At 41.9% G+C, this 27,579-nt stretch overlaps 1 protein-coding gene and 1 pseudogene across 1 annotated transcript; one reads left to right on the forward strand and one right to left on the reverse strand.

The window, feature by feature from the left end:
• The first annotated feature begins 5,042 nt into the window (after positions 1-5,042).
• Positions 5,043-9,462, forward strand: LOC140858882 (TPR repeat-containing protein ZIP4-like; annotated as a pseudogene).
• A 113-nt stretch (positions 9,463-9,575) lies between these two features.
• Positions 9,576-27,464, reverse strand: LOC105034893 (beta-hexosaminidase 3). Its single transcript, XM_019848611.3, is given in 15 exon segments — positions 9,576-10,008; positions 11,011-11,067; positions 11,070-11,260; positions 12,677-12,736; positions 12,815-12,913; positions 16,461-16,494; positions 16,876-16,935; positions 18,127-18,227; positions 19,766-19,831; positions 20,699-20,829; positions 21,149-21,219; positions 24,296-24,407; positions 24,518-24,553; positions 25,461-25,535; positions 26,448-27,464. Coding segments are annotated over 15 exon segments (1,593 nt in total). The 5' UTR covers positions 26,781-27,464; the 3' UTR covers positions 9,576-9,841.
• Positions 27,465-27,579: the final 115 nt, after the last annotated feature.

Genomic DNA, 27,579 nt, shown 5'->3' on the forward strand with positions numbered 1-27,579 from the left:
GTGGAGAGCCCTCAGTCAGATCACGATTCCACCCCTGAAAGATCTCTACCTCCATTCTGCCAGAAGACCCTCGAGACCCGTAGTCGAGAGGATTTCCTGGACCGGAGGCTCCAGGAGATGAACCGACGGATCGAAGAACTCCGCCACGCTCCCCCCGCTTATGGTGAGGATATTTGTACTGACCCTTCCTTTTCTCAAATGATCATGCAGGAACCGATCCCGCCAAACTTCAAGCTCCCTCAGTTTGAAAGCTACGACGGGACTTCGAACCTAGTTGACCACCTGGAGGCTTCCGGACAATGACGCTGCTTCATGGCACGCCCGACGCCATCCTGTACCGAGCTTTTCCATCCACCTTGAAGGGAGCGGCGAAAACTGATACTCGGCACTGAAGCCGGATACCATCTTTTCCTTTGATCAGATGAGCCACCAGTTTGTGGCTCATTTTGTTAGCAGCCGGCATCCCCGGAAGGGTTTGGAATCCCACATCAACATCAAGCAGAGGGAGGGGGAGTCCATTCGGGCTTACGTCAACCGTTTCAATGTCGCCGCGTTGGAGGTCCGAAACTTGGACCAATCGGTCGTGATGGCCGCTCTAAAAGGCGGCCTTCAGAAGAACGACCTTCTATTCTCCCTAGAAAAGAAGTACCCCAGAGATTTTGCTGATTTGTTGGCTCGGACCGAGGGGTACGTCCGAGCAGAAGAAGCCTTCAAGATGAAGGACAAGGAGACCACGAGAGAGCGGCAGACGGGAGACTCGAGTAAGCCCGCAGTCGAAAAAGGGGCGAGAGAAGCTCGGCCACGTTCTCGACTCCCCTGGGCATAAGCACGCCCAGACTCCTCCCAAGCACGCAGATAGAGAAGCCCGGAGTGCCGGGTCCGTCGGAGGTCTCCCCCAGGAAGATTCCGCAGTTATACCCCCTCAACGCATCGAAAACCCAAGTGCTGATGGAAGTCAGAGAGCAGCTCCCAAGGCCAGAGAGGATGCGCACACACCCCGGAAAGCGTAATCCTAACAAGTTCTGCCTCTACCATCGTGACCACGGCCCGACACAGAGAGAATGTATTCAACTCCGGAACGAGATCGAGGAGCTCATCAGACGAGGTCGGCTCGATAGGTTCATTCGGCGCCAAACTGAGGGTAGAGAAGATCGGCCAAGGGCCCTGCCGCAACCTGAGCCGCCAAAGAGGGAAGAGCAGCCCAAAGATCGGCCTCCAATTGGGATCATCAACTCCGTCTTTGGAGGACCTTGATGGAGAGCAGACCTTCTACAGCCCTGAGATTTGAAAAATCTGTAAATGTATTGCGAACGACTTCGCTTTAAATCAAGATTCCTTTCAGATTTGCACATCTTCCCCTTTTGGCATGGACTTGTAATGGCAGGGGATAACCCCTTCAGACAACGAAAATAACACCTGATATGGGTGAAATCGAAGGCCCAATTATTTTTAGACCGGATAGGGGGAGAGGCCCTACAGCGCCCATACGCGCCCCACAGCCATGTTAGGGACAGGAGGAGAACCTCGCCCTAACATGAGCAAGATCGAAGGCCCGATTATTTTTAGACCGGATGGGGGGAGAGGCCCTACAGCGCCCATACGCGCCCCCGCAGCCATGTTAGGGACAGGAGGAGAACCTCGCCCTAACATGAGCAAGGTCGAAGGCCCGATTATTTTTAGACCGGATGGGGGAGAGGTCCTACAGCGCCCATACGCGCCCTCACAGCCATGTTAGGGACAGGAGGAGAACCTCGCCCTAACATGGGCAAGGTCAAAGGCCCGATTATTTTTAGATCGGATGGAGAGAGAGGCCCTACAGCGCCCATACGCGCCCCCACAGCCATGTTAGGGACAGGAGGAGAACCTCGCCCTAACATGAGCAAAGTCGAAGGCCCGGTTACTCTGAGACCGGACGGGGGGAGAGGCCCTGCAATGCCCATACGTGCCCCCACAGCCCTATTGGGAGCGGGGGAAGAACCTCGTCCTAATCTGAGCTGAGATCGATTACATCAGAAGTAAGGGAAGAACATCGTCCTGGCGCCGACTAAGGTCCGATCATTCAAGACCAGATCAGAAAAAGGAAACCTTCTCAGCGGCCCCTTCGTGCTCCCGCGATCCCACTAAGAGCAGAGGGAAAACCCTCACTCGAAAAAAGAAAAAGGAAAAAGGGGGGAAGTTAAAAAGAAAAGCGAGAAGGAAAGCCCCAAGGAGAAGAGGAGGAAACAAAGAAAAATTGATTCTTCCACCCATGAATGGACGATGGAAGACCGGTGATGAAGGCAAGACCCTTCCGGGGGTTGAAGAGCCACCACCCTCGGGCCTTAGGGTGGGGTCGGAGCACAAAAAATGCCCGAAAGAGTGAAACGCGGGGTTGGTCGGCAAGAGCTGACACAACAGTGCGAAGGAAATGATTAGACGAACAGAGTTCGGCGCTAGCTGCGCCGGACAGAGTCCGTAGTAATCAAGTAGATTCCGGACGAACTCCGGAATCGGAAGTCGAAGACCCGCGCGAAGGTCTTCAACGTACAGCCCCAGATCGCCAGGCGGAGGGTTGTTGACCCGACCGCCGGCCCCTGGAGCGGAGAGCCGAAACTGCTCCGGGATGCGATAGTGCTCCCGAAGCCGATCGACGTTCGGCCCCGAAAGCGAGGAGGCCTCATCTTCCGGAGCCGATCGGGAGTCGTCGGTCGGGTTCCCCGACCGAGCTCCCTGAGTCGGTTTCCTGGTCATTGTGCAGGAACCGAGAGAAAGAAGAAGGAGAAGAGGAAGAAGAAGGGGAAGAGGGGACCACGAACCAGACGGACCCTCCGGAAGCGAAGAAGAGCTCTGCCCGCGACGACTGAGAAATCGCCCGGACAGAGTTTCCCCAGCGAAATGGCAAGCGTGGGTCAGGGGTTCGGAAGCCTAATATATAGGGCTGACCGACGGCCGAGATCCTTCCGCGCCGACCGAAGACTGCAGATGCGCGAGCGTGGCGCCCCCGGTTGGCGAGGATTCGGCGCGCCCCGCCCGGGACGGCCGCACCGCCCGCATTAAATGCCGGAGGGCGCCGGCCAACACCGTGACACGCGCACCGGGGGCGGCTCCGCATTCAGCGCCCGCACCGGTCCGTTCCCGACGGGACGACGCGACAGCGGCCCGACTCTCCCGCGATCGGCGCCGATATCCGGTCGCCTGACGCCGTATCGTCGGCGCCCGATTCTCTGACACCGAACGCAACGTCTGACGCCGTATCGTCCGCGCCCGATCTCCTGACGCCGACGTGACTTCTGACAACGACTGGACGTCCGGATCGCTCAGCATCATGAGGCGTCTGAACATCGATCAGCCGGCAGTACGGCGGATCTACACATGCAAAATCCATCCCAGTCGTCCGGGATTGTGCCGAATGAAAGCGTCGGCCAGCTCACCACCCGACTTAGGAGTGGAGGGGGCAACTGTTGGGGATACCACCGACGACCGACTGCGGAGGGCCCCACCGACCGACCGACTGCCGGAGGGCCCGACCGCCGACCGACTGCCGAGGGCCCGACCGCCCGACCGACTGCGAGGCCCGACGACTAGCGGCCCCCGACCGACTGGCCGGCCACCGACCGCCTCCGATGGACGACTCCGACTGGCCGATAGACCGACCGATCGTCGGTCGGGGCGACCGATGACGGATGCCATAGCGGCTAACCGCCGGCGTCAACGGCCATCGCCGACTGGGGTATGTCGGGCGTATCCATCCCGACCGACTGAACCCAGGGTCTGATGGCCGACTCACATGAAGCTCGCCGACCGATGGAGGGCCCGACACCACTCAGCTGGTTGCCGACTTTGGGTCGGTCGGCTCCTCCAACCACCGTACACCGCCAGACGTCGTCAGCTCTGACACGCATGCGCACGGCTACCTAGGGGCATTGTCCCACAGGGCAAGTCAACTTTGGTGATTGGACAGCCCACGGCGACATGACATTTTCACGCGACTCTGACAGTCTCAATGAGTTGACAGTTCCTCACTTGTCCGCGCATTAACGACGGGCCATACCGTGTCACTATATATACCGGGGAGGCAAAGTGCAAAGGATCGATCCGCCGTCTCTCCACATACGCAGGCTCGCTCCTCTCTCCCTCTCTCTCTCTGCGAGCTCCTGTCTGCATTTCACTGTTGCCCGTCACCTCTCTGACTTGACCATCGGAGTCCCGCCGGAGCCGCCTCCGGTCAGTGCGGACTTCCTTTTGCAGTGCAGCTTCCCGACGATCGGGCGAGAGGCGATTGGCCGCACATAACCATCCTTCAATTTCTCTGCCCAAGCTGACCTCATGCGTGGATCAATGCACAAAAGAATCTGCAGTTTACATTTGGTATATGAGCTCTTTAAGGGGAAAAAAAAAAAAAATGCAAGAAGCCAACCGGCCTCATCTCAGCTGGTTGGCATTTCTCTCCACTCGGGATGGTCAAGGGCTGGGTGCTGGCACCCTAAACCGGTTTCTTTGAAAAAAAAAAGAAAAGAAAAGAAAGAAACAAAGAAAGAAATACGCAAGAACTGGGCTATGAGCGCAAAGTTGAAAACTAACTGGTAATCAATATGAGATCAAACAACTCTGTGGCTACCGAAAGGTGAAGTAATTTGCATTTGGCAAAGAGAAAGACCACTGGCATTGATAAAAGATAAAAATACAATATCAGATCTTCCATTGAAGTTACGACATAGATATATAGGTAGGTGTTTCCTGTGAAGTATCACTACGTACACTAAAATCGGCAACGGCCCACCGAATATACGATAATGTCGCACTACACGTCACATGTCAAGTTAATAATATCAACATTGAAAGGGTGTTTTCTGTAAAATCTATTGCTATTCACCAAATTTACATGAAACGCCCGATCTATGTAAATATTACACATTAGTCTTTGGTACGGTGAGTTGACCTGAGAATTTTCATAAAGTCCTTATATGGTGTGTCAAAATAACTAACAGTCGCATCTTGCTGCGACTTACCATCGACCCAAGCAGTTGTTCTCCGTTCCCGCGAAAATCGAATTCGAAAAAAAAATGAGAATTTCCGAGCTCTCTCCGGACCGCCGGCCGAGCTCCGACGACTCCCAGCCCCTCCGCTCCTCCTCGAAGACCTCGAGTCCTCCATCCAAGAAGCCGAATCCCTTTCCCCAGACGACCCCTCCTCGGGTGAGAAGCTCGTGACCAGGCTCCGGCGTTCCTCTCCCGCCTCCCTGCCGCCCTCCCCTCCCTGAACCCGCCAAGATCCACATCTGGAAGCTCAGCTACCGCCTCTGGAACGCTTGCGCGACCTCTCGAACGCGCCGGCTTCCGCCCGACGGCCGCTGGAGGACCGGCCAGGCCGAACTCCGCCAGATCGCCGCCGACCTCTCCTCCTCGCCGGAACCCGCCGGGATCCCATCCGCCGCCTTCAAGGCTGCGTCCTTCTTCCACAAGACTGGTCAGATCTGGCACGAACTCGGCCGGTTCGATCTCGCCGCCGGCTGCTTCGAGAGGGCCACCGATCTGACCTCCACGGTCCCCATCGACGGGATCGGCGGCGAGGAGGAGCTGAGGCTCCTCCTCGATCTCAGTCTCGCAAGGTCAAGGACGGCGTGGGAGGTCGCTGATCGGAATCTCGCGATCGCTCTCCTCAATCGGTCCAAAAGCCTCCTCTTCGGATCGCCTGCGGCATTCCGACCCTAGCGGAGCAGTACCTCCAGTTCGGGAAGCTCGATCTCGCCAAGAAATCGCTGGAGGGGAATTCCGATGCTTCGAAGCTGCTGACGGAGGCGCTGGATCTCTGCGAGAAGGGAATCGCGGCCGCCAAGGGCCGCGGTGATGGCGGAACCTTAGATCTGGAGGAGTGAAGGGGCGGTGCCTCCGATTCCTGGCAGCGGAGCGTCTCCAGGTGGAGGACTACGAGGGGGTGCTGCGGTGCGTTAGGGTTCTCCGGGTAGACACGGCAGTGAGCGCCGCAGCGGCGGAGCACCCGAGCGTGGGTTTCGTGGCGATGAGGGCGTGGCTGGGACCGGGCGGGTGGGGGAGCGGAGAGGGAGCTCAAGGGGATGATGGCGAACAAGGAGGTGCCGGAGGGCGTTTGCGTCGCCGCCGCTGAGGCGTACCTAGCGGTGGCGGGCGCGGAGGCGGCGCGGGGGTGCTGGCGGGTCTGGTGGGACGGTGCCGGCCGGCGCCGGTGCGGCGCTCCGGGTGGTGAAGAGGGTGGCGGAGGTGGTGGGGAGGGCGGGCGAAGGTGGTGGCGGAGCTGGCGGCGGACGAGAGGTGGTGGCGCTCTTCGAGGACGCCGCGGCGACGAAGGAGCGGAACGCGATGCACGCGGTCCTCTGGAACTGGTGAGCTTACCGCACCCCTTCCGGTATCGATGTGGTCATAGTTAATAACTTCCTTCTTCCCGTATGAATGATGGATACAGTGCAACCGAACATTTTCGATCAAAGGACTATGACATAAGCGCAGAATGTTTGAAAAATCTATGCTTTACGTCCCTCGTGATGAGGAGACTAGAGCTCGGCGTTCAACTGCTTCAGGGTCCTTAGCCTCTGCCACCTTGCACTCATGCAGCTTGATCAAGCTGAAGAATTCATCAATGAAGCTGATAAGGTATACGTTTTCGATAAAATTAGCAGAAAACATCAACTTGAAGCCATTACTATGAATTCTGGAACTATGTCTGACCCTTGAATCCTCCCTTGTCCTGCAGCTTGAGCCGAATGTGAAGTGTGCTTTTCTTAAGGTACCATTTCGTTGTCTCAATTCCATCATTAGTGATAATATTAGCACTGCAATTATTGGAGCTTTCCAAATTATTAACAACAGTTTCAATGTCCATATGGTTCTCTGAATTATTCTCAGTACTGAATTTTCAATGCATCAAAAATTTTATGAATTACTTACACTTGTTCGAGCACTCGGAATAACGATACTAGTTAGTAGTGGTATTGTAGCTGTTAGGCATCCTCCTTGCCTCTCTCATGCTAGTGTTTATCCAAATTCTGTTTGGAGGGAGCCGAATTACTGCTCTTTGTTGAAACTGTGCCTGGATTCTAGACCTATGATTATGAACTTCAGAATATCACAAAGGAAACATAGGTCCATCTTCCTGCTTTTAATCAAAGTCCATTGATCTTCCTGCTTTTAATCGAAGTCCCTAACTTCATGTTAATCCAATACTGTGCAGTTTAAGATCTATTTGCAAAAAAGGATGAGAAGGAAGCGATCAATCAAATTCAAGCCATGGTTAGCTGCATTGACTTCAACCCAGAATTCCTCACCCTTTCGACCCATGAAGCCATTGCATGTCAGTCTCTTGCTGTAGCTGTCGCTTCATTATCTGTCCTCCTCAACCTCTACTCCCCAGGGAAGCCAATGCCAATGCCAATGCCAGAGGTGGCAGTGCTCCGAAATCTCATCACCCTTCTTCAAGGAATCCAGATGGGGAGATTGAGATCCTCAAATACACAAGGGTTGCTGGGGCCCGAATGACCGGGCTTGGAGTGGAAGGCTTCTTTGGGACAGGAGCTGTTGGGAGCCGTGAGCTAAACTGGTTTGCGGGGAATTCATGGAATATGGGGCTGAAGACTGGAAAGGAGAAGAAATATGAAGCCTGTGCCGAGTTCTTGGAGCTGGCATCGGAGTTTTATAGCGTATTGAATGATGAGAGTAATGGAAACCAGGTGATGGTTTGCAAGTGTTTGATCCTGAGTGTAGGTGCCATGCTCAATGTCGAGGAGCAAAAGAAGGTTACTTTGCTGGACTCTGATATCAAAAAGGCCATTGAAATGCTCGGTAGAGCAGGCAAGGTAGTCAGAATTTGGAGCAGCTTATCATACTTCAAGAATAAATTGTAATTGAATTTGATCTAATTCTCAATTGCATGCAGATACTCCCTCTAGTCTCATCCCGAGTACAAATTGTCAATGATCATCATGCTGAATATCCCGACCTCTTCTTTCTCCACACCTACAACACCTATCATCTCCTGAGCAGGCTCGGCAATGACACCCGGTCGCAGCAACTCCAACTGATCAAGAGCTTCGCTTCGTCAAAAGTATGCACCCCAAATCATCTCCTCCAGCTAGGCTTCACTGCCTTAAAAGGTGGAAGGCCCAACCTGGAGGCTGCTGAATTTGCCCTTAACGCCTGCCTCTCTGCGCTCCTTGCATCCCCCTCGCCTGACTATCATTTGATCAGCATTGCGCTCCGAAAGTTAGTCTGTCTTTCTGGGCTCCAAGACACTGAAGGTGGGAAAAATGATGGGGCCTACCGTGTTTACAGGCAGGCATACCAGATCATTGTGGGGCTGAAGGATGGGGAGTATCCAATTGAAGAAGGGAAATGGCTTGCAACAACAGCATGGAACAAGTCAGGGTTAGCTGTCCGGCTCCATCAATTCAATGTTGCAGAGAGATGGATGAAAATGGGGTTGGATTTGGCCAGACACTTGAAGGGCATGGAGAAGTATAGAGAGGGGATGGAGGAGTATTTTGCAAACTTTGAAAAGCTTTGTGGTGGTGGTGTAGTTGATGGTAGTGGAGGTAACGAGGGGAAAGAGAGCAGCAGTGGATCTCAACCAGTCTTGGTATAGACATTGTCAAGATTTTGTTAAAAAGGAAAGAAGATACGGTCACCAAGTTGATTCAAAATTACATGCATGCAATGTCTTCGTATTTTCTTCCATGACAGGTAAAGGAATAAGAAGTTGGTAAAGATTTACAGGCACTGATATGAAAGAGGAGTAACGTTTGTCCATCAAAAAGGAAATAGTAGCATTTGAAGATGGATTTGTAAATAAAAATTCAAAGCATCCCGTGTCAGGACTCAGGCTGGGAAAAAATAGATGTCTTTTAGTGTGTGCAAAGGTTCAATGACCAGGACTGGAGACTGGATTCCCTGCAGAAAAGTGTCCGTATGCTATTGTACCGGCATTTTTTGTTAAATCGAATCGAACTAGTTTCTTAGTTAGTGCTTTTACCATTTCAGCTTGATTTTTGAAGGTTGGAATTTCAGTGTTATTCTTCACCATGTTTGAACTGTCCTTCCCATGCCTTTTTCACCGGTAGAAACAAATGGTATCTGCCGTATCTGTTTTGCAGGATTTCTGTGAATCTAATGTGTCTCTCCATACATTCGGGTACCAAATCATCTCCCGAAGGAACATGTATAAGTACATAGAGAGACAAACCAGCATTGATATTTTGATCTGCTGAAGCTTTTGTGTTCTTCATTTTGAAATTGAGAGCTGAACACCCACAAGTTTCGCAGCAAAAACTGATAAGAGTGATGTCAACCCTCAGATATCCTTGCACTTGTCTCTATTTCCTAATCTTGTTCTCCCTTCGTGGAAAGGAAAAACTATGCTATGCACATGGAGATTGTTCAGATGGTTATAGTCCTGTCTTGATGCATACATATCAAGTTAATATGTATTGAAAAAATGCAATGTTGTGAATTTGAAAAGTGGCAACATGTCAAATTTTTATATATCAAACTAGACTAGTTTAATTCTTACAGCTTGACTCTGATGAATTCTGCAAACAAAATGGAGATCAAGATTAGCCTGAACATGCAAAATTCAGAAAAGCAAGTGTCTGGATTAATGAAATGGACCATCAATTAGTAACAACATCAATAGATTATTGAAGTCTTTGACAATAAAATTGCTTGACTTACATCAAGCAGAAGCTATTATTTCAAGTTTTTCTGAATCGAAGTAAACACTACACCTAAAATTGATGGCTGTACCCACTCCATAACAATATCTCCCCGGTTGAAGCCCTGTCAGCCAACGAATGAGGCACTCCCTGTCAGATAAACCTCAATCAGCCAGTTGGCGGAGCCTACTGCTCTAAGCAAGAACCTGGGTCCATTGGAGCCACTCGACCAGGTCCAGACAATGGTGCAGCAGCAACCCCCCTTTGATTCAGCAAACACCTGAAGCGAGCCAATCTTGATGTGACTTGTTTTGGATCCTTTGCCAGCTTTTCAAGTGGAGTCCATAGCCGCTCTTGGGCCACAAAAAGCAAATGCTTTAGTCCGCAGATCTTTCAAAGAAGCAAAATGTAGGTACTTACAGTGACAAACTTGCACTTGTTACTGCTAAATATGTATGCATATAGCAAGATTAATTTGACTTTGCGATGACAAGCGCATTCAACAACAAGAAATTGAGACTTAGCAGTCAATGGCTTTTACGCTGGTGCTATTATGAGTTCATTACTGAAGGAACTAATCTGCCTTCATATGTATCTTTCTTTCATAGGAAAGCCACAAAGTATATCACAACAGATATGGTGCAAAATGTACAGATTAAACACACGGAAATCAGACTACATCAAATGGCTGGACACATATTGATGTCACATGGTTGTTGCAGATTGTATGTCTTCTGATCACATGTAGCAAACTTTGTTTACTTTTTATCAACAAAATTGTGCATCACATAGGAGTGTATTAAAGGAGAATTTAATTTGCAGATGCCCTTCTAAGATTTCTACATTCATGCACTAAATTAGAAAGAAATTTTTGCTTATCTAGTCATCTTGAGGTTTCTGAAAAACATCATCAAAATATGCATGCAGATTTGCAGCATGTTCTATGCAATTAAGCTTGGATTTGTATGGAGATTGTGAAGAAAAACTAGGTGTGGAAGTGTAACTACATGTGCAGGATGACCACATCCAGAATGAGAAAAATGGTAATAATAAAATTTCAGCACTAGTTTTAAAATGTTGTAGGTAGTGGTCCAGCAGAAAGATGAAATTGAAAGCAGGCTATTTTCAGACAAAATCAAGCAATCAGAGATACATGGAAAATTTGGTACAACACAGGCTATCTTTCTTCAACTGGAGACATGATTGGACATCTAAGTTTGTTATTCAAGATCTTCATGAATGATAGGAGTATAACAGAAAATTTAGCCAATAGGAATTGATCTGCACCAAAATTAATTGTTGGTTCATCATCTTGCAATAACAAAAAGAAATAAAGCACTAATCCAACTAAATACCTGCTGCTGCTGCAGCACGTGGCCATATAGTTTGCTCAATATCCGAGGTATCTATGTTTCTCCCCACATGCATACTTCTCCACCAATAACCAGTTTCTGCTGTTCAGGGTTGGAAATATTTGTGAGTGGCTCATTCATATAGAACTTCGGCCATGTGGTATCTAGATGATCCAAGTACCAACTGTCCTGGTTGCTGACAAGGCACCTTAGACCAGCAGCAACCACCCTTGGGGCCACTCCAACACCAAGCCTATCAGAGTGTAAGAATTAGACTATCATATGTAATGAAAAGACCCGAATATGTCATAATCATGAATATCAACTTTTTTCTAAGCACTGATAAGTGTTACAGGATATGAATGTCCTATGCTTATATAGGGTTTTGTGGTTTGATGAAGAGTGGAATTCAAAAGGCGAGCTTGCTTTTGATTTTTTTTCAGGAATGACCACTGTATAGACGCAGACTGTTGGAACAATAAGTAGAGAGAATAATGAGAAGAAATTATGTGATTATTCCTAACAAGTCTATAAGGCCATCTCAAAACCGATAAACTAAAAGTCTAGAAAATTTAAGACATCGACCACCACTTCATTTGAGATCCTAAACTTATGCACACTTGGGACAACTGCTGATGCCAACAGGGAAAGCTGATTGGCTGTCTCTGAAGTTAACATGGGAACATGGTCTACAGTACCGCCCTGTATGGGGCATGCTGTCTCATATCATACCGACACTTGGTATGCTGTCTCGTACTGTACTGAACCGCATACTGACACGATAATAGAATGATATCAATATGGGGTCCGATGCCAAAGTGGTGAACCTTGTATGTAAATATGTGAATCATGCTTTGTTAGCTTCAGATTTTTATTGGCCCGATAACTTAAGTCTTCATAAATGTTTATATATTGCCACAAAGTAAAAACTTAAAAGAAAAGCATAAAAACTGAAGTAAAAATTTAAAAGTATACTGCACCGTAAATCACAATCCCATTTCAAATCCATTTTAAATTAAAGCATCTCTCAGAGCTTGGTTCAGTCCAGTTTCAGGGTAATATGGCACCATTTTGCCTGATATGGGTGGTTTGATCCCTGAGCTAGATATAAAACCAACATGCATTCTCTGGACTAAACAATATTTCTTGCATGTATCTTCATCAAGTAGAATGGCATCATCAGTGATTCAATGTAGAAGTCCCAAAGAAGTGATTTATTTCTAAATTGGTGGATAAGTGAGGAGTTTAATTATGGGTGCAACCTTATACACTTGAAAATAGATGAATACTATGAGCTTGTTACAAATAGGTGTTCTAAGCTTAGTTCTTGAAAACAGATGTTGAATAAATACATCAGTAAATGGATGAGTGAATAGATCTATACCTCTGATATGGATGAAATAATTCCCACAATTAAACATAGATGTATGAATAAAATTGACCAATTTGATGTTTTAATCTTTCAAGGCACTATTCCAAGACACATGGATTGATTAACATATGTTCTATTATACTTAAGGACATGTCCTGCAAGCTAGAAAACTATAACATATTCCCAGTAATAACGCAGGTTCTTCATAGCCAGACATGATGGTTAAAAGAATGCTTTTCTTTTGCACATTAACAGGCACAACAAGATATCTTGCATTCAATAATTTAGAAGAGATACCAGTTATGCACCACTGTTTTAGGGCTCAATTTGTTCCCGAAGTTGTCGAATGTCTCCTCCCTGTTGCCCATGCAATAACATATTTTAGAGCATAAAAAATTTAGGATGCATAAACCTGATAAAATGAAGTTTCCTTACCAATTAATGACTTCATATCCATGTGATAGTGCTATCTTTTGGGCTCGTAAGACAAAGTATTGATAGGCATCGGATCCATTCATCCTATGCTTTTTCAACCTGCAGAAAAGAAAATTGATAAGACTTACTAGTGCACATTAGAAAATGCCAATTTTCAGAATGAACACCCCACGAGATTACAGTAAGCATCACAAAGCAAAGTAGAGCTCTTTATGAAATGTAAAAAGATGATCCGAAGAAATGAAGCATCACTAAGAAATAATTTTTTTCTTTTCACAAAGAAAAGTAGGTTTCCTTATAGAATATAAATATAATCCACAGAATTGAAGAATCACTAAGAAATAAAGTTTCTATCCAACCAGTCTTCATGATACATATATAGTTATCAGGTTCACTATCCAAAGTGTTCAGTTAACAAGGTATATGATACTAGACTGCAAGACATGACAGTCATATAGAAAAATACTCTTGTTATTCATGAACTTTCTATTAGCAAAATTGTCTATGTAACTACTCCTGTAGAATGGAATTGTTTACAGGGTACTGAACATTTAAGATTTTTCAGAGACTTATTCACAATTTGGTCATGAATAAATTATTGGATAATTGATACATTCTGTTTTGCCTTTTTTTTTTTTTTTTTGCTACTGTCTTTACCACACAAATTTTTCTATATAAGCATATGAATATTAATTATCATACATCTTTTCTGTTTTTGCAAATATTTTCTGATTAGTCAATATTTCCCTTCTACTTGAACTTTGGCAGATCTCCTACAATTTTGTCTAGTTCTGAACATCTAGATTTAGGTAATGATTGCTTTCATAATGAGCTACAATGGTTGCTTGTCCAATCTACAGTTTACTACAAATACATGTCATGTAATTTCAGTGATTACAATGAGTCTACTGTAACAGCTATGGTTGGAAGGTAAAGGAAGGCATCTTCACCTACTTGCAGTGGCATAGATTGGAATGCATAAAACTCAAGTAGAAATATTGTTCTATTGTGGCAAGATGTCAACTGGAATCCACAAAAATAGTGTATGAACTACAGTGAAAATACTCTGAAACTCAAATGGAAATTCAGTGGCATTAACATTAATAGACTAATAATGCTTCCACAAACATAACGGTTTTGATGGCTCTTAACAGTGAGAAGAAAAAATTATCATAAGGAAACCACGTAAGAAAAAGCAGTAAATATGAATCATAACCAGGTTTTTGTGTTATTCTTGGTGTTTGCAAGTATTCTGCAACATGCTTTTCAAAGTTTTTGGCACTTTAGACAAGAGCAACTTCAAAAGTCACTGGGCCACCACAAGAACATCTTCCCAACTAAAACTGCTCTTGAATGAGTTCTCTAGGTTTAAGAGATAACACGATACTGGGAGCAATCATTTAAGTCTTTTACTTTTCCGCAAAGTCAGCATTCTCATTCAACAAAAGATTTTCAAGAATTTCTCTAGATCGTGACCAGAAACATATATCTTCAGAAAATGGATGCTCAGTATTTGAGTATTGCCCTTTTTTAAGGAAATGTAGGATTGATCATCGAATTAATGAGCTAAGAAGAAAATAATTAATTTTCAAGAGTTGATTTGACATACATATTCTACATAAAATTTCTATGCATCATGGTGATCTTAAATTTATGCATGGATTGACTACAATGTGTTTGAAGTAGATGATGCTTGTTTAGGATGTATTAATGTTCAATCAGTATTTCGAGATCGTAATGTGGAAGATCTGGATGCTCAAATTCAGTTATAGCACTGCACGTTGTATTTTTATACAAATGCAATGTTATAAATAGCTATTATGTGGCTATCGTGCAACGACCGTATAGCCTTCACTTTTCTGAAAATTGACGAAGAGACTAGCATATATTTGGAAGACAAGTGCATATATATAATGTTCACCATTAAATTGCTTACAAAGAATTGTTTTTGCAATGACTTTGCGTTTGGATTTTTTTTCTCTTTTTCAGATCATGATTCCATTTCCATGTTCTGAAATTTTGAGCCTTGAGTCTAGAAGTTTTCTAGGAGATGATAGGCTGCTTAAGACTTTGAAAGTCATATGATATGGAGAGAAAAAAATTGATATGGGGAGTTCTACAAAAAGGTAGAAATTCCCAGATTCATGATTTCAAGGCCTTGATGAAATTTCATTGCAAAATCAGACACCTAGTATAATAAAATCATAACTTGCTATCATAAATACATTTAAAATCATGAAAAATCATGATTTATTAGATCCAAGTGCGCCGTAAGTAATCAGTATAAAGACTAGTAGTTTAGTTTTTAGAAAATTGGTTTTGTTTACATATATTACGGGTGTATGGATAAATTATATAAGCGATCGAAAGGTTGGCCACATTTTTAAATTATTTTCCAAAACTTAAATCTTCAAAGGTTTTAAATTTGTTTGTTTGCCATATTTATAACGCATGGAAACTACAAATTATTTTCTGCATCTAGATCCAATGGATGCTAGTGCATGGTCGACATGTGGTGCTATAGTAACCTGAGTTCAAGGACAGTGGAACCATCTTGAACCACCCTGTTCGGGGCATACCGAGCATACCAGCAGTAGAAAAAGACAGTTCTAGCCTTCAAATCGAGAGGTTGGCAAAGGAGGGGGAGAGAGAGGGAGGGAGAGGAAGAGGAAGGAAGCAGAGAAAAAGAAAGAGGGAGAGGGCAGCAGTGAGTGAGGGCCACCGAAAAGGGTTGAGGGAGGGAGCTCCTATTTCGAAAGAAAATAGGGGCTTCGGCCCTTTTTTATAATTTTTTTTTTGAATTTTTTAAAGTGAAGTCAACAGCCACTATCTATTTCACTTATTATTTTTAAAAAATTTTTAAGTAAAGTCGATAGTGGCTGCCAACTTCACTTCAAATTCAAAAAATAAAAATAAAAAATGGCCATTAGCTTCACCTTAAAAAATTCAAAAAAATATATATAAATAAGGGGCTAGCGCCCCTGTTTCATTTTGAAATAGCAGCTTCATCCCTATTCCAACACAGAGAGGAGCAAGGGCTTCAAAAGCCCCCTCCCCCCTCTCTCGGCCTTGCTCTAGTGGCCCTCACTCACCAATGCCCTCTCCCTCCTCTCCTCCCTCTCCCTTGCTTTCTTTGTCTCCCCCTCTCTCTATCTTTTCCTATCTTTCCTCCCTCTCCTTCTCCCTTTGCCTCTTCCTCTCTCTGCCACCCTCTCCTACAATCTCCCTTCCTCCTCTCTATCTCTCTCCCCCCTCCCTCTCTCTCTCACCAGTTTCCCTATCGGTTCATGCCGGAATGCCATAGGGGCATTTACCATATCATACCATCAGCCTACCAGCATAGGTGCTGTTTCCAGTACTACGGACCTTCCTTGAGCTAGCATTACATTCATAATTTTCGAGGAACTGTTGAATACCATAAAAAATGAAGGCATTTACTACAAATAATATGTTAGTTTTGGAAAGTTTATTCAATGTATACATCTCTTTTACCAACAGAAGAAATTACATTGCTTAACAACTTCCATCGCTAATACTAATCTATGTCATGATTGGAAAAAGAACAATTATGTCACAGATGATAACTAAGCCTCACTGTGATGTATCAAAATAATAGACTGGAAGTTGGAGTTATGCAAATACATACCATTGATTTACATGAGGGGTGGAAGTCCAGCAACCTGAAGCCCACGTTTGAACAAGTAAGTATACATCTAATTGCCAATGACCATAGGATTATAATAAAAAAAAGTGCTTCCATATTCAACTTTGATAAACTATTTCTTAGTAATGTCTCTCACAGGATTCTATGAAATTAGTTGAAATTTGAATGGAAAAGACGATAAGCAATCATATAAGGACTGGCTATTAAATACCTCACAAAATCCAAGGATCTAAGGATATTTTATTAAGAGTAGTAATATTAAAGGGTCTTTGTCCCTGAAGGATGTTTTAAGCATGATTACTATCATCATGAGAACAAAATTTCACGTGATGAGATATGCAAAGGTATGATGCTACTACCAGGAAAGGTTATAAATAAAAGAATTTCTCAAACTTACTTGTGTTGACTTCATCACCGCCCAAATGGACAAATCTGAACTTAAAAACCTTACTAAAATCTGAAACATTGAACAGAAAATTAATTGCTTTTGTGACAATTACAATAATCAAAAAATTTACTCTTTTCATTTGAGATAAAGATATTCATATATTATGTGCCTAATCAAAAGAGGCAAATGGAAATTCTGTGAGCAACATAATTATGCATCAAAGTTACAGAATTTTGTCAAATCTATCCTTCAAGAAGTACGTTTGCTTCAAGCCTTCCCAAATAAATTCATCCATAGGATTAAAAAACACTATCCAAAAGAATTATACCAGAATTTTGTTGATCATCAATACTTCGATTAAGTGCTTGAAATAGTAGCTCTATCTAATACATTATAACTCTGAAATTGGATCTCGACTCATACTCAAAATAAGCATTGGAGGGCTATAACAAGTTCAAGTTTTTTCACATGTTCCAACATTAGGATACTTTAGGGCATGCGTTGACATTGCAGTTCACTAAACATGGATTATATCACATAGGTGTTGAAAAAATTGACCCAACCTGAAAACCTGAACCAGCCTGACTTTATCTGGGCCACGTTTCGTTCAGGGATCTTTCAGTTTGGTTCTTGTATGGGTCAAAATTTTTGACCCAAACTTTAAACAGACCGGGTAGAGTTCAGAGCTTTGACCCAGATTGGGTCATGAGGGGTTGAAAGTTTTTATTGACATCAGGGTAGTTTAGGTCGGGTTCAGTCCTGATGTTATGCTAAGAGTTACATGGTTAGTCTTCTTTGATACTAATTTTTGAAACCATCTTTGAAACAAATCAGTAAGAATTTCAAGGATTGCACCAGACATGTTACATTGAGTCCATTATGGAGTGAGCCTTGCAAAATATATTAGTTTCTGAGTCAAACAGGTTAGACTGGGTGATGTGTATTGACCTCGGCAGGTATGGATCAAGGGATCTTGACCCAATGTCACAATTCAAGGTTATGCAAGTTGTTTTAACTTCACCTAGCCTGACTTGTTGCAACCCTAACATCACCATGGAGCAATTGATGCAGTTCAGTGACAATTATATGAATACATCCTTACATAGTGACAGATACATTGACAAGATATAGATGGTTCATGTCAAATTTTTGATTGATTTGTTGTCATCAAGTGTCTGCATCTAGCTAGCATCTGTTGTATTTTCATAACAGAGTTAATCATTTTTCCAGATGGACAAAAGAGAGCGATGATTATATCACCTGAAAGAATTCCATCAATTACTTTGAATGTAAACTCATTGCTGACATCAAGTGGCTCTTGGCAATCAGCAGATGGCCACAGAGAAGGATAACCGACACCCCTGCCAGGAAAAGATGTCAGCTCCTTGAAGATTCTTATTGTGGATTATTGTTCAGTGAAACAAGAATGTTGTTTTCACTCCAGCTACTCCAGAGAAATCAATGACATCGGAGTTGGGTAAAGTTATTAAGAGACCTATGCCATGTCATGCTAACCCAACACCACCATGGTATATGCCATGCCATTTCCATGGTATAGTGTTGTTTGAACAAATATCAACACCTTATTCTGGCTATTAAGACTATTTCAGTAACCAATAGTACAGTGTTGTATGAACAATATATCAACAGCATGAGCAGAATGCAATAAGCTAACCCACATAGTCCAGACAAGATTTGATGGATAGAGTCATGGTTTTGTCAACACCGTCCACCACCACAAAGGTTTCAGGTCCTGGTATTTAGTTTTACTGTTGTAAACCTCCCAGAATTTAACGGAAGGATATAAATCGGAGGTACGTTGCCATTCTTCCCATTTATCCCTTACATTGCACACAACAGAAATATTAACTGGCTGGGGACAATAGTGAAGCAACAAGAATGCATATGCTGCTGAAAGATTCTGCGCATCATCAACTAGTCTCATAGTATCAATATGTAAATGGGAGTGAGGATGATCTGATGCTTCAGTCTATACTTTCTGAGACAAAATAAGATGCAATTTCATTATTTAAATTTTTACTTTTGCTTTTTTATGTCTCCAGCTTCTCCTACTTATGAAGATGTAAAGGACACATTTGCGATGATGATAGATGATTCATGTTCTAGTCACTGCTTATTTGTGATATCGAACATTTTCCAGGGACTTGGTCCATTTTATGCCATGAACTTTCCAAGATATTGTCAACCCATGCTCAATATATTCTTCACCAAGTTGATTGTATAGCATGCCCTTTACATGCTACATATATTCTCCAAATATTATGTTAGCCTCATGTACAAACAGAAAAGGAATCTTGCAGTATTTCCTTAGAAACACAACATCAATCTACTCATGCCAGAGTCAAACTTCAAATCCTGCTACTCATGTCCTACAGTTAGGTGTAGCTTACAGAACACAACACACAATTTTCTAGTCCAGGTATTAACAGTGACACTCGACCAAAAGTTTTCTACATATTGCCTACTGAAAAGAACATTTTCTGATTCTTTTTTCTTTTATCTATATGCAGAGATTTTCTTTTTTATAGTCGATCTCACCATTATTGCACAATGGACTTCGGAATTTTTATTTTTTAATCTCAGCTATATAACCACTTGACTATAATAGAGGGTCTGTTACTGCTTATTGATGTTTACATTAGCATGATCTTCTTAATGAGCAAAGATGACTAAAATTTGGGGGTCCTTTACCTTTAATCAAATATGGTTTTCTTCCATTCTGATGTATCTTTTGAGCTTAAATAGGTTAGCAACACAATTTATCATTATACAAGTTCAAGTCTTTTTAGTTGAACGTCAGGAATGCAAGAAGTATTTCTCTAGAAGCATATTCACCCTACATTATTGAACAGCTAAAAGGACTTTAGATCATATCTACCATGAGAGAGCATGACCCGGGACATCAATCTCCGCTAACACATTTATCCCTCGTCTTTCCGCATATCTGCAAGATTCATATTTGCACACATGAAAAGGTTGAGTTACGGAAAAGTATAATAATATAAATTCAATAACAAGAATAGTCATTCATATCCTAAACATACATAAGGTTCTCAAGATGATAGATGCATGTGGCAGGTGTACATATACTGATATACATATCCAGAGAGATTTTTGTGGGTGCGTGTATGTGTGTTTGTGTGTGCTTTAGACAGTGTAATATTTCATCTCCCAAAATCTACACACCAATATTATATTCATTTATTTGAAATGAGCCATATGTCATCCACAAAGTTGATGGACTTCCATCCCAGATGGTCTAACACAAATGATTCAAAAAATCTTAGCTGATTTTCTTCTTGTTTTAACTTTATGACCAATGCTTTCAGGCAGTGCAAACAATACAGTTTTGTTTTCATAGCTGGTGTACAGTTGAGATGTGACCAGCCTAAGGGAGGTTTGATCTAGGAAAATGCTTTCACAATCAACTTTATCAACTGAAAAGAAAGATATTTAGGAAGACCTATTGCCTGAAGCACAATTATGCTTTTAAACATTCTGATTTCTGATCGTTTATGGATTGGATGGTTAAGCAACAGGGAGAACAGATGAGCGACAGATATTCTGCTATGATAGAAGAAATTGTCTAATGGTAGTTGTCTGCAAAATAAGTGCTTGAGATGGTGTGCCAGGAACAATATCTTAGCCGTGGCCCTTGCAAATATGGCCCATCATCTTGCAGATCTAGGCACAAAGGAAGGTTATGCTGACAGCAGGCCCAAGATGAGAACCGGTCATCTTTCCCAATAATTACACCAAATCAAGTTTGCTATCAAACATGACCCAAATAACTACAGAAATAAAGACTTACTGGACAATCTCTTGAGCATCAGCCATGGCATATCTCTCTGTATAAGAGTATGCCCCATTCCAGAGTCTTGGATATGAAGGTATCTCTAGTGGAAAAGATTGCATATCCACAATATGCCAATGAAGAACATTCTGCAAGAAAGTAATAATGATACAAAGTTATTTTGAGAAAGCATAATGCAGAGGTCCTGAATCAGGGATATTTGCATAAGATTTCTTTTTTCAAAAAAAAAAAGGGCCAAACCACCATGTACATGATTTTGAACAAAATTTGATGGTTTAATTTGAAATACAGGTACTAATGAGCAAGAGAAACAGCAGACATTCACGGAAGTAGCTTGAGCAAAATAAACCTTATGCAGGTACTAGCGAGCAAGAGTAACAGCAGACATTTACAGAAGTAGCTTGACCAAAATAAACCTTATGTCATACCCGCAGTTATCACACTTACCAATTTACTGTAGGACATTGAATCAATAACATTCTTTATCACTGGTACAGGCAGATAATGCCGTGATGTATCTGCATCACACGGAGTAAAAGGAAACAGTTAGAAAGCATTTGCATGTATAAAGACGATCATGAATTTGTGCATGAAATGCAGTGTTTGCCATGCCACCCTGAACCACCTATTTTGAGGCATACAATGCCATGGTATGAAAACACTAGTTGGGTCTGCACGGGCCCCATACCAAAGTGTACTGAGGTGAATCAGGGTGCATGCTGACCCATACCACCTCATTTCAAGGAGTATTATGATAAAAAGTGATAAAAATGGCTCTAAAGCTATGTTGGTATATGGTGCATACTGTATTGCACTAATCTGTACCGCACCGAACCAATAATATGGTACTCGGTACCAAGATTGTGGACCCTGCACAAAAGTGTCCTATTTTTGTATATTTTTGGAAAGATGAAAGCAAACAACATCATTTTGCTCACATAAAAATGGTGGAGAAATTTTCATTCTATTAAAGGTGAAAACATTAAAAGTAGATATTTGGGATAAATGTCAAAAGAAAAAAAGTATATTTATTATTAATGAAAAGTGAAAATGCAAATGAATTGTCAAATAGTAGGTAAGAGAAGTAGCATGTGCATATAACATGATGTGCAGACAAATATACACAGTTGAGATGGAGTCCCACCATAGGATTTGAACTTGGATACCATCCATGTAAGATAAGTTATTTAGATCGAGAATTTATATCCTTGATTATGATTTATAATGTTTAAAATGTTTAAAATCATAATCAAATAGTTTGAAAGCTTTTAGGTATGTTTCTACTGATTATAAAATGGATGATTTTTAAGGGCAAGATATAATATTTAGTTTTAAAAGGGTCCAAGCTCACTGTCTTCTAAATTCTATATCTGATCAATCAATTGCATCCCAAATAATCAAATTATACGATTCAATGGGCATTTATTTTGTTCTCCCTCAGCTGTCCTCATAAATTTTACAAATTATTGTTCAGCAACTGCAAAAACTTGTTTTTAAGCATCTAGACGTATTGCAAGATGCAGATTGAGATCAATGGGGTGGATTCTCATTTTTAATGGTGCATCACATAATGGAGATTGACATAAATTTAGGCTCAAATCCTTTCTGTAAGATTATAGGTTTATCTTTCTAATTTAGGCTCAAATCCTTTCTGTACGATCATAGGTTTATCTTTCTATCATCGAAAGATGCTGTAATCGAGAAAACAATACAGATGTAACTAAATTGCATGACATCTAGCATCTACCCCATATAATTCATCGGGGCTCATTCATGATATGAATGTTATTGCTTTTATAATAACTATTTCAAATATTATCTCTACAGTGTCACTACAAACACATCATGCTCATCTACCAGGAGTCAGCCAGAGAAAATTTTGAAGAATCTTTTGATGGATAGCATATTTATGGTTTATCTTCTCACATTCAATTCATTATGTTCTTGTTTCCACTATTGAAAAAATATATGCACTCTCAATATCCATAGGAGGCCTTTGGTATGAAAGACATATTAACTAAGCATATGTTCACCTTAGGAAACTTTTACTAAGGAATATGACATTAATAGGCACATAAGCATTAAAAGTAGCCATACAGATCATGAAGCAAGTTTAATGACACATGGGTATGGTTTTGATATTCGAAGCTATGATTTCATAATGTAGCTATTTTCTTGTGCAACAGAAGTTTATAAACATCCTAAAATCGTGAAATTAAAATTCTATTTTGAATAGAATCTTCTAAATTCATTTTCTCCCTCCTTATCATCTTGCATCTTTTCCCATTTTCAACTCTTATCCTTTTCAGAACCAAGCACTTCTAGAAGTTGCGGCTCTCAAAAATTCAAACATTTTAAAACTAGAAGAATTTGCAATTTTGATTTATAATCTTCCACATACAGCCCTAGAATTTATTCATAAAATTGGTACATCTGGCTAGTCAATTTCTAAAACATGCAGAAAATGAATTGAGCTTTAAAAGTATTATTTAGAAAAGTAGAAGGTCAAAGCCACATTTCGTTAATAGTGAAACATTTTGTTCAATGGTGAAACACATTTCATCTTACTTGTATGATATCCGGATCCTATTGGTGGCAGAACTTCTTGGACATGTCATAGTATTGGTGTACAAAGTCAGAATGGACGTTTGATATTAGCCATCAAAATCAATTGCATTCATGTTAGAATTGCATCCAAGGAATGAAAGACAGAATGCTTATTCTTGACTCAAGGAAGCAAACACAAACTCCATTATATAAACCATCAATTTAAACTTTTTTGAGGAATTATGCAAGCATTATCCAAGAGAATTGTATGAGCCAGCATAATTTCCAGAATAGCTGCAGCAAGCTTGCCATGGATTGGTCCAACTGTAGAAGCACTTGGATACACTTGGAAGCCTGTGAATATATCTTGGTTGGATGCCTTGGTCCATACAACAGTAGTTAACTTTCAGATGCACAGTCTGCATCTGAGATCACAGATGAATGCAGATCAAGTTGATGGCTAACAATTTCCATGTTAAAATACAGGTTTTTGTGACAGAAAAAGCTTGGTGTGGCTCTGATAGTATATGCAGAAATAGTTATGCCTCTCATTCCTAGACTTCAACAAGGTCAACCAGGAGGTCAATTATTTTTGGGCTTCTGTGAATGATTCAGGCTCACTCATGTATCTCCTTGATGACTTGCAAATCATGATAATGACTCTAAAAGCAATTGAGTCTGATATCATGCACATATCAGCACTAAAGCCATCTTCAGATTAAAATGACAAAGAGGATGGAGCAGGCAAGGTGGTGAGACACAGCATTATAGGTCCCACTGGTTAGGTAAAATCCCGACATTGAGACATTTCAAGCATCATAGAATACAGAACGAGAATAGTTACATCATTTTTTAGGGTGCACGCGCGAGAGAGAGAGAGAGAGAGAGAGAGAGAGAGAGAGAGAGAGAGAAGAATAAAGTCAGACCTTCTGAAGCACTGTTTATCATTTAGAATTCAGAAATAGTTTATTTCAAAATTTACAAGATAAATTATAGAATACTAATATTTAGCAAGTAGAAGCAAGTATCTGTCAGATGGTAACTCACCAATTAGAAGTCCACGATAAGAAAACCTTGGCTGATCAAAAATAGTCCAAGGAGCCAAATGAAGTTCAATAACCCTGGTGGTGAAATTAAAATAACACAATTGGCTAAACGTCTGCACAGCATTTGAAGTCTGGTTAGCAGAACTTCTAGGAAAAGGCTGCAAATATTACACTAATGCATTTACCAGTAACATCAGTTATGGGATGAATGCTTGTAAGTTACCTGCAAAGCATGAAGTGCTCCAAAAACTGTTTGAGCCTGCAATAAGTATTATCATATTAAGTAGGCATATGTTTATTGAGAGACTATTTTTCTTTTAGAATGTACGAATAAGTGACATTTCTGTGCATTCAACATTCAAAGAATTAATGTCATGAGTACAAAATCTTCCCCACCTTTAAGTCCTCAGAATTTTTTAGGTTCATTCTCATAATTATTCTCCACTATCATGCAAATTGCCTTGGCAATTGTTTCTTCCAATTAGACATAAAACATACCTTTAGGAATTATGAGAATATTTTGATGCCTTGTTGTGCTACAGAAGGATAGCATACTGAAGCACCAAAGCCCAAACTCAAAAAGAACTGATAGCATTAAAGTGTGGTTGAGAAACTGGATATAAAACAATCCCTTATTACTAGTAAATCATGCTATCATTGATCATCTTTTTGTATAGTTGATTTACTAAGCATGCTGTCACACTGCAACACAGCAGGCAATTATAAGAAGCACCTCATAAAGATTTCTCTCCTCCAGATGAGCAATATAATGGAAGACATTCTAGTTTATGAAGATGGCAGGAAAAGAAAGGAAACAGACAATAATGAAAGCTGAGACAGAAATCTGGAGTCATGAGTTAAGAGCCAAAAGGAACAATACAACTTGTCAGGCACCAAGCTTCCCTCTATTTTTTTTTTTTTTTTGGTGCATGAGGTGCCAAGCTTCTTTATTCATGCTGTCTTGCTAATTTAGCAAACCTACTAGTTAGTGCCTATGAGTCTTCGTAGCTTCCATAAACCCAGATTGCACCACTCCCCTCCAACCCACTCATCCACCCAGGAAAAAGAAAGGCACTCCACTCCACAAGAAGTTTTTTATATTTTTAAAATAAACCTGTTGATGACAAAACAAAAAATTTTGAAAATAGGATCAAATTTGTACCTACCTCAATATGTGCATATAAGGGATTTCCAGTTGTGGGAACAGATAATTTGTAGGATTCATCAATTCCATAGTTCAGCTGCACATCAACCATGATACATTTCAGACTAAAGAATTAAAAAATTGCAGTATAGAGAAGCATGAACCATATCTTTATATTCAAAATATAAATGAGAAATATATTCATTTTGCGTGACAATAAGCATTCTTTTTTTTGGAGATCACTGACAGGTTGTTCTACCTACTTATTACAGTCACAGTTTAAGTGATTGGGTCCTAGCCCTTTTAAAATCTAATTTTGCCCAAACAATACTTCTAGCACTTTTGTAGATCAGGTATCAATCTCATTAGGACTCATGCTGCACATTAATGTGCTATTACTTGGTTTTCTTTAAAAATCTAATTTTGCCCAAATAATACTTCTAGCACTTTTGTAGATCAGATATCAATCTCATTAGGACTCATGCTGCACATTAATGTGCTATTACTTGGTTTTCTAACAGCTATGTTGTATAGCAATCCAAATAGTCGAAGAATAACACTTCAACAAATAGTTTTTTGATGACCGAAAAAGAAAAAACAAATAGCTTTCCAGTAGAATCTATATTAATATCAACACAAATTTCACCATCACACGAAAAGAGACAATACATTCATGGTATGTTAACTGTTATCTAAAGTGCCAAATTTCAGAAAAGATACCTAATACATCATCAAAATGACTCATCCTACCTTTATATTGTAAAGGAACCAGTCTTGCTTAATCTTGAATTAAAAACTTTACACTTTTACCAGTACTATTATCCTCATATTCATACAGATATTCTGCAAAAATATTATACATAGTATAATTTCAGATTTCAAATAGTTTTCATCCACAGAACAAACTCCATCAAAAGAAAAAAATCCACAGAACAGGAAAGTTTATATCTTTCAATGAAACGAATGAGAATCATTGCCAAATACTTTCAGAAACATCGAAATAAATTACCTGATCATCAGATGAAAGAACCACCACATTCACACCAGCAAGAACACCAGACCCCGGCACGCGACCATCAATGGTGTGAGCCGCTTGGACAAGGTTGATCGTCCTCTGGAATGCATCCTTCAAGATCCCAGAACCATCTGAATACTTGCTCCCGTCTGTCGTCAACTGGAAATCTCTGCCCAAATAAAGGGTCTGCGACCCTTGGGTCACTGATTTTGGCATCGGCCACAGATTTATGCCATCAGCGAGGAAACAAAAACCCAAGAGAATTCCAATGAAGAACCCTATAGAGAGAGTTCGGCTAGCCCCAGAGGAAGCTGCCGCCAGTGGCATTTTGGTGATTATGTGAAATGGATCTGAATACCAGGGAACAGGTACTACTTCTGGAATGCGAACAAAATGTCGAATTTTGTTTTGAGGGATGGGGATAAAAACCCAAAGGAGATGCTTTGAAAGGGAAAAAAACGCAGATGAATATAAAAGCGGCAACTCATTTATTGCAGTGAATCCAACAAATGCAGCCAAAAAAGGAAGCGTTTTGAAGAGAAAAATGTAAAAATCTCAAGGAAAGAGAAATGGGGAACTTGAATTCAAGGAATTGGAAGAGGGATCTAAAGCGGATTTTTTCCCCCCGAAACCCAATAACGAGTCCAAAAGGAAAGCTTTTTGAAGTGAGAAAAAGGCAAACTACGGCTTACGAAGGAATGCAAGAGAAGAAGAGCGGCATTTTGTGAATCGATGGAGAGAACTCTTGAAGAATGATAAGAAGTGACCAACTGCTCCAATATAAGATGGAATTTTGACGGCTAGATCCCAATGCAGGCAGCTTAAATGGAGTGGAATGGCGTGCTCCCGTAGTTTCTTTTGGAGAAGGAATTGGAATCCGAAAGCCCCAAGAAGAGGGAACCGTGGGAAAGAAAACAAAAGGGTGGAGATAAGCTCAGAAGGGTGGCATTTTGGGAAGCTTAGAGTGAGAGAATCCACAAGAAGAGTAGAAGACAGAGACCATGAAACCAACGAACAAGAAGAGAGAGAGGGTGGGTGCCGGAGGGAGGGAAATGGAGCCCAACCACGGTACCAAAAGCGGTGCAATAGGCATGACACGTGATTGGTAAATTTAGGAAATTCTTAT

The sequence above is a fragment of the Elaeis guineensis genome, chromosome 1, assembly GCF_000442705.2.
Source record: "Elaeis guineensis isolate ETL-2024a chromosome 1, EG11, whole genome shotgun sequence".
Lineage (NCBI taxonomy): Eukaryota > Viridiplantae > Streptophyta > Magnoliopsida > Arecales > Arecaceae > Elaeis > Elaeis guineensis.